The sequence below is a fragment of the Neoarius graeffei genome, chromosome 6 (assembly GCF_027579695.1).
Source record: "Neoarius graeffei isolate fNeoGra1 chromosome 6, fNeoGra1.pri, whole genome shotgun sequence".
Taxonomy (NCBI): domain Eukaryota; kingdom Metazoa; phylum Chordata; class Actinopteri; order Siluriformes; family Ariidae; genus Neoarius; species Neoarius graeffei.
The window spans coordinates 91,039,523-91,049,948 of record NC_083574.1 but is presented as its reverse complement, the minus strand read 5'-3'; the positions used below and the strand labels follow the sequence as shown (position 1 = coordinate 91,049,948).

General features: G+C 44.6%; 1 protein-coding gene across 1 annotated transcript; it reads right to left on the bottom strand.

The window, feature by feature from the left end:
- Positions 1–331: 331 nt before the first annotated feature.
- On the bottom strand, positions 332–7,428 carry LOC132888387 (extracellular calcium-sensing receptor-like). Its single transcript, XM_060924440.1, has 6 exons — positions 6,850–7,428; positions 3,083–3,172; positions 2,212–3,003; positions 1,748–1,975; positions 1,457–1,580; positions 332–1,242 (listed from the first exon to the last, which is right to left on the bottom strand). Exons 1-6 carry the CDS (start codon positions 7,426–7,428, stop codon positions 332–334), a joined length of 2,724 nt encoding a protein of 907 aa, XP_060780423.1.
- Positions 7,429–10,426: the final 2,998 nt, after the last annotated feature.

The following is a 10,426-nucleotide window of genomic DNA, read 5'->3' as shown; positions in this document are numbered from 1 at the left end:
TAATGGGACAATAGTGATCATGCTAGTTCCAGTTTTATAATAATGGTCCAGCAATGGTTTATGTTGGTAAAGCTCAAACTGCAGAGAAGTCTCAGGTTCAAAGGCACTTGGCAAAGTAAAAATATTTTGTGTGAACAGTAACTAATAGTAGCAGTAAGAATCTTATCATTCTTGAAAACAAATGTTAGTTATGTACCTAATGTGAGGGAGGTAAAGACAAACATTTGTTTGAACTATTAATTGAGAGTGGTACAATATGAAAAATGCTTAATTAAAATATACATTTTTTTGTATAAAAGAGGGTCTTCACAAAAAAAGGAAAATGTTTATACTAAGATTTTGAAGCATTCTTCCCCATCATATGACTTTTAGAATTCTTCTCTGGTTTTAGTAAAATTATATAACATTTTGGAAGAAATATACAAAAGAGTAAAGCAAAGCTTGAAGCCAAAATAGCAAATATCTCCACAGCTACAGTAAATTTTCCAGGAGAACTGACATAAGCTGGAATAAAAGTGATCCATACGGCACAGAATATGAGCATACTGAATGTGATGAATTTTGCTTCATTAAAATTATCAGGCAACTTTCGGGCTAAAAAAGCTAAAATAAAACATAAAAGAGCCAAAAATCCTATATAACCCAAAATGGCCCAGAAACCTATGGTTGAGCCCAAATCACATTCGAGAATGATCTTTTCCTTATAGTGTTTTAGATTCTTGAAGGGGAAAGGAGGGGATATTGACAACCAAAGCACACAAATAAGGACCTGTATGAGAGTGAAAGCAAGAACACTAAGTCTCTGCTGTGGAGGCCCAAACCATTTCATGACATTACTGCCTGGAAGTGTTGCCCTGAAGGCCATTAACACCACTATTGTTTTCCCCAGAACACAGGAGATGCAGAGCACAAATGTAATCCCAAACGCTGTGTGGCGCAACATACAGGACCAATCAGAAGGTTGACCAATGAAAGTAAGTGAACAAAGGAAACACAGAGCCAAAGAGAAGAGCAGTAGAAAGCTCAGCTCAGAGTTGTTGGCCTTGACTATTGGGGTATTTTTATATCTAAAGAATATGACTGCGATTATTACAGTCATAAATGTGCCAATAACAGAAACAGTTGTGAGTAAAATTCCCATAATTTCATCATAGGACAGATATTCGATTTCCTTCTTAACACATTTATTCCTTTGTGGATTTGACCAGTAATCTTGTTGGCAGAGATCACATTCAATAGAATCTGTAACAGAGTTAGAGTACATTACATTGTACAAAAATTGGGCATAATTTACAAACAATAAAAAAAGAAAAATAACTAAGCAAGCAAACAGAAAACTTCGACTACGATCTTCAAGCAGAAAAATAGAAACTTTTCAACTTCTGAATATGTACTGTGTGTGTGTGTGTGTGTGTGTGTGTGTGTGTGTATTCTTTCTCCTTGTTCTCATTTTTACCTGTCATGTTACTGATCTCTCCTTCAGCACATGGTATGCAGTCAAAACAGCAGATAGGCTTCCCTTTCTGCACAGCCTTCCTTGTGCCAGGAGGACAACTCTCACTGCACAGAGATATTGGTACCTGTAATCCAGGACAAACATGTAATTACTTCCAAAATAGTGTTTCATACTTGAATTGATGGTTTTTACAGGTAATATTTTTCAAATACATCTTTTATAGAAGTAAATAAAAAGAGAAATGCTATTTACATTATTGAGTCCCATACACCTTATATTGCTTATACACACCTTATTTGTATCTTGTGCCCATGTAATTGAGGTCATGTTTACATTTAACCGATGATGAACAGGAAAAGATGAGTCATAGAGGCCAATAGTAACAAATTCATGTTGGTGTTCTTTACTTGTTTGCCAGTTTATTACTTCATATTTTGCAGCAGGGTCACCATTTATATCAAAATAAACTTCTTCTCCCTCACTAGTTTTAAAACGCACTTTTTTGAGGTGCTCTAGAAACTGATACAATGGATTAAAAAAGGGTATTAAAAAAAGAGTATGAAGCCATTATGCATTTTTGTGTGTGTGTGTGTGTATGTATATATATATATATATATATATATATATATATATATATATATATATATATATATATATATATATATATATATAATTTTTTATTTTTTTTATTTTTAATGTGCTAAGTGTGTGACAAAGTGCTTTGGCCTAATGATTTAAAGGTAGCTTTAACTCACTGTAAGAGGATCAGGTTGCTTCTTTGTCAGACATGTTTCCTTGCAGTCAAGAAGGCCATGGAGGGTATGGGCAACAGCATATACCCCCTTATAGACATTATTGAAAATAGGCAACAGTGACATGTCTGTGAATGTGTTTTCTATGTCAGACAGTTTCTCACTGCCTGTGCAAATTTTTGTATCTACTGAATTATTCTGAGTAGTGTATTTACACTTAAACATAGCCTCCCAGAATTTAATAAAAATTTCACTTCCTGCAGATTTCAGTGGATTTATATCTAGAATGAAGTCCTTCAGACCCATCACCTCTGTTTTGGGGATAGCTAGCCCAATGGCTCCTTGCAGAATATTGTGCTTATCCAGTGTGGCTACAGCAGAATCAGAGATCCAGCCCTCAGTTCCCACCCACTGATATCCAGTGATGTTGTGCTCAAAAAACACATGGAGCAAGAGCTCCAAGTCCCAATGAGCAAGAAATGCCACGATCACTCGAGAAGTGGATCTTTTGATTTGCTCCACAATTCTATGCACTTTTTCTTGTGAGTAGGTTCTAAAAAATGGAAGAGAATATTCTAAGCAGACACCCAGTTGTTCTGCAATTTTAGAAAAAGTGGCCATCCCACTGTTCCCATAATCATCATCAGTTCTTAATGCTCCCACCCAGGTCCAACCAAAGTGTTTGACCATTTCTGCCAGTGCTCTGCTCTGATGATAATCACTTGGAATAGTGTGCAGAAATGAGGGATATTTCTTTTTGTCACTGAGACACTCACAAGTAGCATAGTGACTGATCTAGACAAATTAAAGAATGAAAAGCATGAAAAAATACATCCCACAAAAACAGAACACTACTAATTGCATAAATACTTACAATAGGGATGCTAAATGGGCCAATACTCTTTGCAATGGCCATGCTCGGTGAGGAGGCTGTGTCTCCTATTATGGCTTGTAATCTTTGTGACTTTTTTTTAAATTCCTTGCAGCACTTAAGTGCCCTGTCACACTACGACGTTCTCGCCAGCGTTCGAGTAACATGTTGCGAAACGCAGAGGAACGTCGAGAACGTTAGAAAAAAGTTACAAGAAAGTTAGACGAGCGTCGGCAAACATTGGGGAATGTCGAGGGACGTCGGCGAACGCTGAGGGTGAAAAATAGTTTTGGGTGTGCACAAAAATTCAGGACGTTCTATCAAAACGTTACTTACACATTAGAGGAACGTTACACGAAAGTTTGCGGGCGTTACTCGAACGTTACTCGAAAGTCAGGACGTTCCCTGGACGCTAGGCGGACACCGGCCCATCAGGGTCGAGTGTCCAGCGCGTGCCTAGCGCTTGGGTAACGCTTGCCTAACGCCTGTGTAACGTCCATCGAACGTCTGTCCAGCGTGTCGCCAACGTTTTTCAGCGTTCGTCAGCGTTCGCCGAGCGTTCTTAACGCTCATGTAACGCTCTTTCAACATCTTTCTAACGTCTGTCAGCATTCTGAATTTTTCCAGCGTCTGTGTAACGTCCATGTAGCATCCTTGTAACGCGCCTGTAACCTACTGGTAGCGTTCAGGAGCATTTGGCAGGCACTTGCCAGAAATATATTTAAAAGGGGCTTGCAGAGGCCACCGACAGTCCTGTTGGAACTTTCACAGAGTGAAGACTTCAGAACAATGACAGACCAAGAGAAACACCAGTATGCTGTTGCTGCTCTCATGCATCACAACAACCTCCTGCAGTTGGCATTGCACCAGGTTAAGATGTCCAAGGCAGAGTCAAAGAAGAAAAGGAAGAGGAGAGGGAGAAAGAGCTGGGTGAGACCCTGGATAGGAAGGCGACCACAGTTTGGTGTTTATGACAAGCTGATGGCTGAACTCCGAGCTGAAGACCAAGCCTCCTTCCACAACTTCCTGTGCATGCCAGCAGTGATGTTTGATGAGCTGAGACAGAGAGTTGGTCCCAGGATCACCAAGAAGGACACTCGCTTTAGACCGGCCCTCGACCCTGGTATGAAGCTGGCCCTGACTTTGCGACACCTTGCCTCTGGTGACAGCTATGCTTCGCAGAAGTTTGCCTGGAGAGTACCTCACAACACACAGTCACTGGTGGTCAGAGAGGTTTGCCATGCCATACTGGACGAGTACCTGGATGAGATGCTGACCTGCCCCAGTACACCAGAAGAGTGGAAGGAAGTTGCTGACAGATTCTATCAGAGGTGGAACTTCCCCCATGTCCTGGGAGCACTAGATGGCAAGCATGTGGCCATTAGGTGTCCTGCAGAGAGTGGCTCCTTGTATTACAACTACAAGGGGTTCTATTCCATCGTGTTGCTGGCCCTTGTGGATTCTGACTACAAGTTCCTGTGGGCAGATCTTGGAGGCCTGGGATCAGCATCCGATGCCCAGATCTACAACTCCAGTGAGCTGAAACATGGAGCTGAAGAAGACCTGCTTGGGTTTCCACAGCCTATACCTCTCCCACAAGACACTACAGATGTTCCATACTTCATTGGAGATGACGCCTTTGCCCTGAGAGCCTACATGATGAAGCCCTACAGTCTCCGTGGTCTATCACAGGAGGAGCGCATTTTCAACTACAGACTGTCGAGAGCCAGGAGGGTCGTGGAGAACGCCTTTGGGATCCTTGCCAACAGGTTCCAGGTGATTCTTGGCACTATGCAGCACAAGCCAGAGACTGTGAAGCTGATAGTGAAGACCTGCTTGGTCCTTCACAACTTGATGAGGGTCAGATATCCAACACTGCAGAACCAACAGCTGGACCAGCCAGAAGGTCCAGAAGAAGACTTTGTGCCTGGTGCCTGGAGAGATGGCTTCAATATGGAAGACACACAGGTTGTTGCAGGCCCCAACACTGCGACCAAAGAAGCCAAGAAGCAGAGGAACCTCATCAAGCACTGGGTCAACTCCTCAGCTGGGGCACTGGACTGGCAGGACAGGATGGTGTAGACCTGGACCCTAGTGTTGCAATGCAGAATGGACTTAATATAGACTATACTTTTTGGTAGACACAACTTTTAGAAACTGAAATATTGTATGTGTAACTTAATTACAATGACTTATTTGTCGATAACAGTAATAATAAAAGTAATTGTGTGTGTCATTTCGAAGTAATTATTTTTACTGATCGCCCTACTTTTTTAGCCAATCTGTTCTAGGCATGATCTCTTTTTCAATTATTTATTTTACTGAGTTCCCGGTCGACCCCTTTTCACGTAACCAAACGTATATACAGTATTAATAAATGTCATAGTTTTATTTTGTATTGTTTTATTCTTTTTCATTTTTTTAACTTTATTTTTTTGGGGGGGATTTTGTATTTTTTATTATATTTTTTATTTTATTTTATATTACTTTTTTTTTAATTTTAAAATAAAAAGTAAACTAAAAAATAAAATAAAAAATAACATAAAATAAAACGGATAAAATAAAAGAAAAATATAAAATAAAACAGATAAAATAAAAAAATTATAAAATAAAACAGATAAAATAAAAAAATTATAAAATAAAACAGATAAAATAAAAGAAAAATATAAAATAAAACATATACAATAAAAGAAAAATATAAAATAAAACAGATAAAATAAAAGAAAAATATAAAATAAAAAAATTTTACTTTTTATTTTATTTTTTATTTTATCTTTTATTTTATATTTTATTGTATATTTTTTATTTTACCTTTTATTTTTTATTTTATCTTTTATTTTATTTTATAATTTTTTTTTTACTTTTTTTATTTTTTTTTTCCATTATTTTTTTGGGGGGGAAAATATTAAAAACAAGAAATTGAAAGTTTCACGCAAGAACCAGGCAAAGTTTAAACTATGTACAACATTTATTTACAGATTCCTAAACAAAAAGTTCTACGAGTCAGTCTCTGGGTCCACTGGTGGCTGTGGAGTGTTGAGCGTGTCAGTCAGAGAGGTAGCCGTGGACGGGGTGGCAACTGGACCTGGACTGTCCAGGGTGCTGAATAAGTCGCTGACACTGGCTGCTGTAGACACTCCGGTGGGGAACACGGTAACGTCCGTGGCGGCACAAGTGACAACCAGGGCTGGAGAGCTGCTGCCTTGGTTGCTCTGGTCCATAGTGTGTCTGGCAGAGCTGATGGCCGTAGAGACGGAGGCATGGGTGGTGGCTGGTGCTGTCAGCGTGTGGAAGACGGGAGAGTTCCTACTCTGTGGCTGGAAGAACCTCTGTGGCTGGAAGGACGAGTGAGGCTGCTGGAAGGACGAGTGAGGCTGCTGGAAGGACGAGTGAGGCCGCTGGAAGGACGAGTGAGGCTGCTGGAAGGACGAGTGAGGCTGCTGGAAGGACAAGTGAGGCTGCTGGAAGGACGAGTGAGGCTGCTGGTGGTGGTATCTGGCCATCCACTCCCTGGTCTGTGACTGCCAAGGAGTGCCAGTGGGCGGGTTGTCATGCCACTGGCTAGGGTCCGGCTGAAACATGTCGCTCTGGGCTTGCCTGGTGGTTGTGATGCCAGGAGGGGGGGCCGACCGACATGTAGCTGAGAAGGTAGGCAGGTCCTCCTCTTCCTCTTCAGTGTCTTCATCCATCAGCCGCGTGAGGATCATGTTGATACTGGCCCTGGCCTTCTTGAACTTCCGGCTCGACATTGTGAGAAGGCTGTCCCTCACGTAGTTCGCAAAGGTTGACTCAGGGGTCACTGCTGGAGGCTGGAACAAACCCTTGAGTATAGCCTCTGACTCCTTGACCTTCTCCTGCAGGGTAGCCAACACGTCATCCTCAGTGGTGGTATCCTCATCCTGTCCAGATCGTCCGGGCCTCTTGGAACTGCTGCTGCTGGAGGCTGCTGTGGCAGGTGTGGAAGATCTGGAAGGTATGGCAGCACACTCCGTGATAGAAGGTCCAGATACCGGTAAATCCTCCTGGACAGTTGCTGCAGCTGAGGCTCTGCTGGGTAGGATGGGCTTGGCTGGCTCCGGTCTGTGTCGCACTACCTCCTGCAGGAACCTGAAGTTGTTGAGCACCCACTCGTCCCTCTCTGTTCTTCTTGGGGCACCGTCACCGCTCTTGTGTTTCAGGAGTCTGGTGTTCTTATCCCGCAGTGACCGGAACCAGCCCTTCAAGTGCTTCACCGTCTTCTGCATCTTCTCTGCCTGGGCCTCCCACAACTTCTCCTTGTTTGTGATCTTGTGGTAAGCCTGGAGCTTAGAGTCCCACAATGTCCGGTTCTCTTGTAACCACTCGACCATGATGGCCTCATCAGATTCAGAGAGGCTGTAATTTATCCTGTCACTCTTCTTTCTCTTGCCTCTGTCCTGTGAGGAGGCTGCTGACAAGCTTCTGGAGGAGGAGGAGGAGCAGCTAGACCCTGGAGACCCTGGAGAGGCTGGAGATGGCGACTGGGACCTGGAGGGGGTGATTGTTGCCCTCTTGTTCTTCGGCTGCTTCTGCTGCTGGCTGCCTGCTGGCTGGCTGTCAGCCTCGCTTTCAACAGGAGGGGGATGGACCTCTGCAGTGATGGAAACAACCTCCTGGCTGGGAGAGGATGCTGCTCATTGGCCCCTGCTGCTGCCCCGACCTCTGCTGCTGGCCCTCTTGCTCTTGGGAGGCATACTTTTCTTTCGTTCGTTCTTCGTTTTGCGATGTTGACTGCGCGGTGGTTGAAATGGAAGTGATGCACTCTGGCCAAAAGCCCCCCCTTTTATACTGCGCGTCCAGCCGCAGGTTGGCGAAACGTCACAGGAACGTCACACAAACGCTCCATGCGTTACTCGAACGCTACAGGAACGCTAGGCAGACGCTGTGGAAACGTCGAGAACGTCAGCTAGACGCTGGACAAACGTCGAGAACGTTACCTGGACGCAAGGCAGACGCTACCCAAATGCTATGATAACGCTATCAAAGCGCTGTGGACGCTATTAGAACGCTAGGTTTTGCTGCTATTTTGGACCACAAACGTTGCCTGACACTGAGGGAACGTTGGCTGAGCGTTACCCAAGCGTTACAAGAACGTTACAACATCGTTGACCTAGAAACTTAATTTGAAGAACGTCGACGTTCCCCGGCGTTTCTCAAATTTTTAAAAACGCAACCAAACGTCGAACAAAACGCTATAGTGTGACAGGGCCCTAAGTAAGGTATTGATATGTTTCAGAAGTCAAAGTATTTTTGTGCTGTCTCCTGAATACCAATAGCTACCTGCTACCCTCTGCTGGAGAAAGAGCAATAGTTCATGTGATATAGTGTTGTGATTCCATCCATGCATCCATCATCCATTCATCACCCATCCATTATCTGTCAGAGTTATGAGGGAAGCTGGAGCCAATCCCAGCTGACTTTGGGCAAGAGATGGAGGCAGGTGGCTAATCTGCTAACATTCAGACCTATGGGTAATTTAGAGTAGCTTGTTGACATCATCTGCATGTCTTTGGACTGTGGGAGGAAACTGGAGCACCCAGAGGAAACCCATATAGGCACGGGGAAAACATGCAAACTCTGCACAGAAATGCCCCAGTTGGGCATGAGGTTCAAACCCAGAACATTCTTGTTGGCGGAAGCTCCTTTCCCATCCGATCTTCAACTGCCACCTCTGGCAGAACTTCAGCTGCATACCGGGGGAGGATGGGGACATTGAGTCTAAGTGGACCATGTTCCATACCTCCATTGCTGAGGCGGCTGTGCAGAGCTGTGGCTGCAAGGTTGTTGGTGCCTGTAGTGGTGGTAATCCGCGAACCCAGTGGTGGACACCTGCAGTGAGGGGAGCCGTCAAGCTGAAGAAGGAGTCCTATTAGGCTTGGTTAGCCTGTGGGTCACCAGAGGCAGCTGACAGATATTGATGGGCCAAGCGGAACATGACTCTGGTGGTCGCTGAAGCAAAAACTTGGGTGTGGGAGGAGTTCGGTAAGGCCATGGAAAGCAACTTCTGGAGAGCCTCGAAGAGATTCTGGCAAACTGTCTGGCAGCTCAGGAAGGGGAAGCAGTGCTCTGTCCTGACTTTTTACAGTGGAGATGGAGTGCTGTTGACCTCAACTGGGGACATTGTCTGGTGGAGGAAGGAATACTTAGAGGATATCCTCAATCCCACTTTCATGTTGTCCAAAGAGGATGCAGGGTCTGAGGGTGCTTGGGAGGACTCACCCATCACAGGGACTGAGGTTGCCAAGGTGGTTAAAAAGCTCCTCCGTGGCTGGGCTCCAGGGGTGGAAGAGATTTGTCCTGATTTCCTGAAGGTGCTGGATGTTGTTGAGCTGTCTTGGTTGACACACCTCTTCAACATTGAGTGGAGGTTGGGGACAGTGTCTCTGGATTGACAGACTGGGGTGGTGGTCCCCCTTTTTAAAAAGGGGGGACAGGAGAGTGTGTTCCAACTATAGGGGAATCACACTTCTCAGCCTCCCTGGGAAAGCCTATGCTGGGGTGCTGGAGAGGAGAGTCCAGTCAATAGTTGAACCTCAGATTCAGGTGGAACACTGCAGTTTTCCTCCTGGTCATGGAACACTGAATCAGCTCTTTACCCTTGCAAGGGTACTGGAGGGTGCATGAGAGCTTGATGTGGATACTGACCAAAAGAATGAGATTGCAGATCCAAGTGGTCCAAATGAGTTTTCTCCACAGGGTGGCTGGGCTCTCCCTTAGAGACAGAGTGAGAAGCTTGGTCATTCGGGAGAGACTCAGAGTAGAACTGCTGCTCCTCCACATCGAAATGAGTTGGTTGAGGTGGTTTGGCCACCTTGTTAGGATGCCCCCTGGATGCCTTCCAGGGGATGTTCTCTGGGTATGCCCCACCAGGAGCAGACCCCAGGACAGACCCAGGACACACTGGACACACATCTCTCGCCTGTCCTGGGAATTCTTCTGGCTATTCCCCCAGAAGAGCTGGTGGATGTGGGAGGGGAGAGGGAAGTCTGGGCTGCTCTGCTTAGGCTGCTACCCCCATGACCTGGAACCAGATAAGTGGCAGAAAATGGATGAATGAATGAATGAATGAATGAACCCTTTATTATCACTGTTACCAGTGAAATTGACCATCAACCTGTCCTTACAGAGGGGGAGCAGGACAGGAAGACAGGGATAAAAGAAAAAGAAACACAGTAGTAACATGAGGAAAGATGAGGAAAAAAGAACGCCCCCCCCCCACTATGCTCCTATCAGGAGTACAGTGTGGGAGCATTTAAAAACCTCCCCACAAGCGTACAATAACACAAGTACACTTTAAAACATGGGACTTGAGGGGGGGAAAGGGGGAAG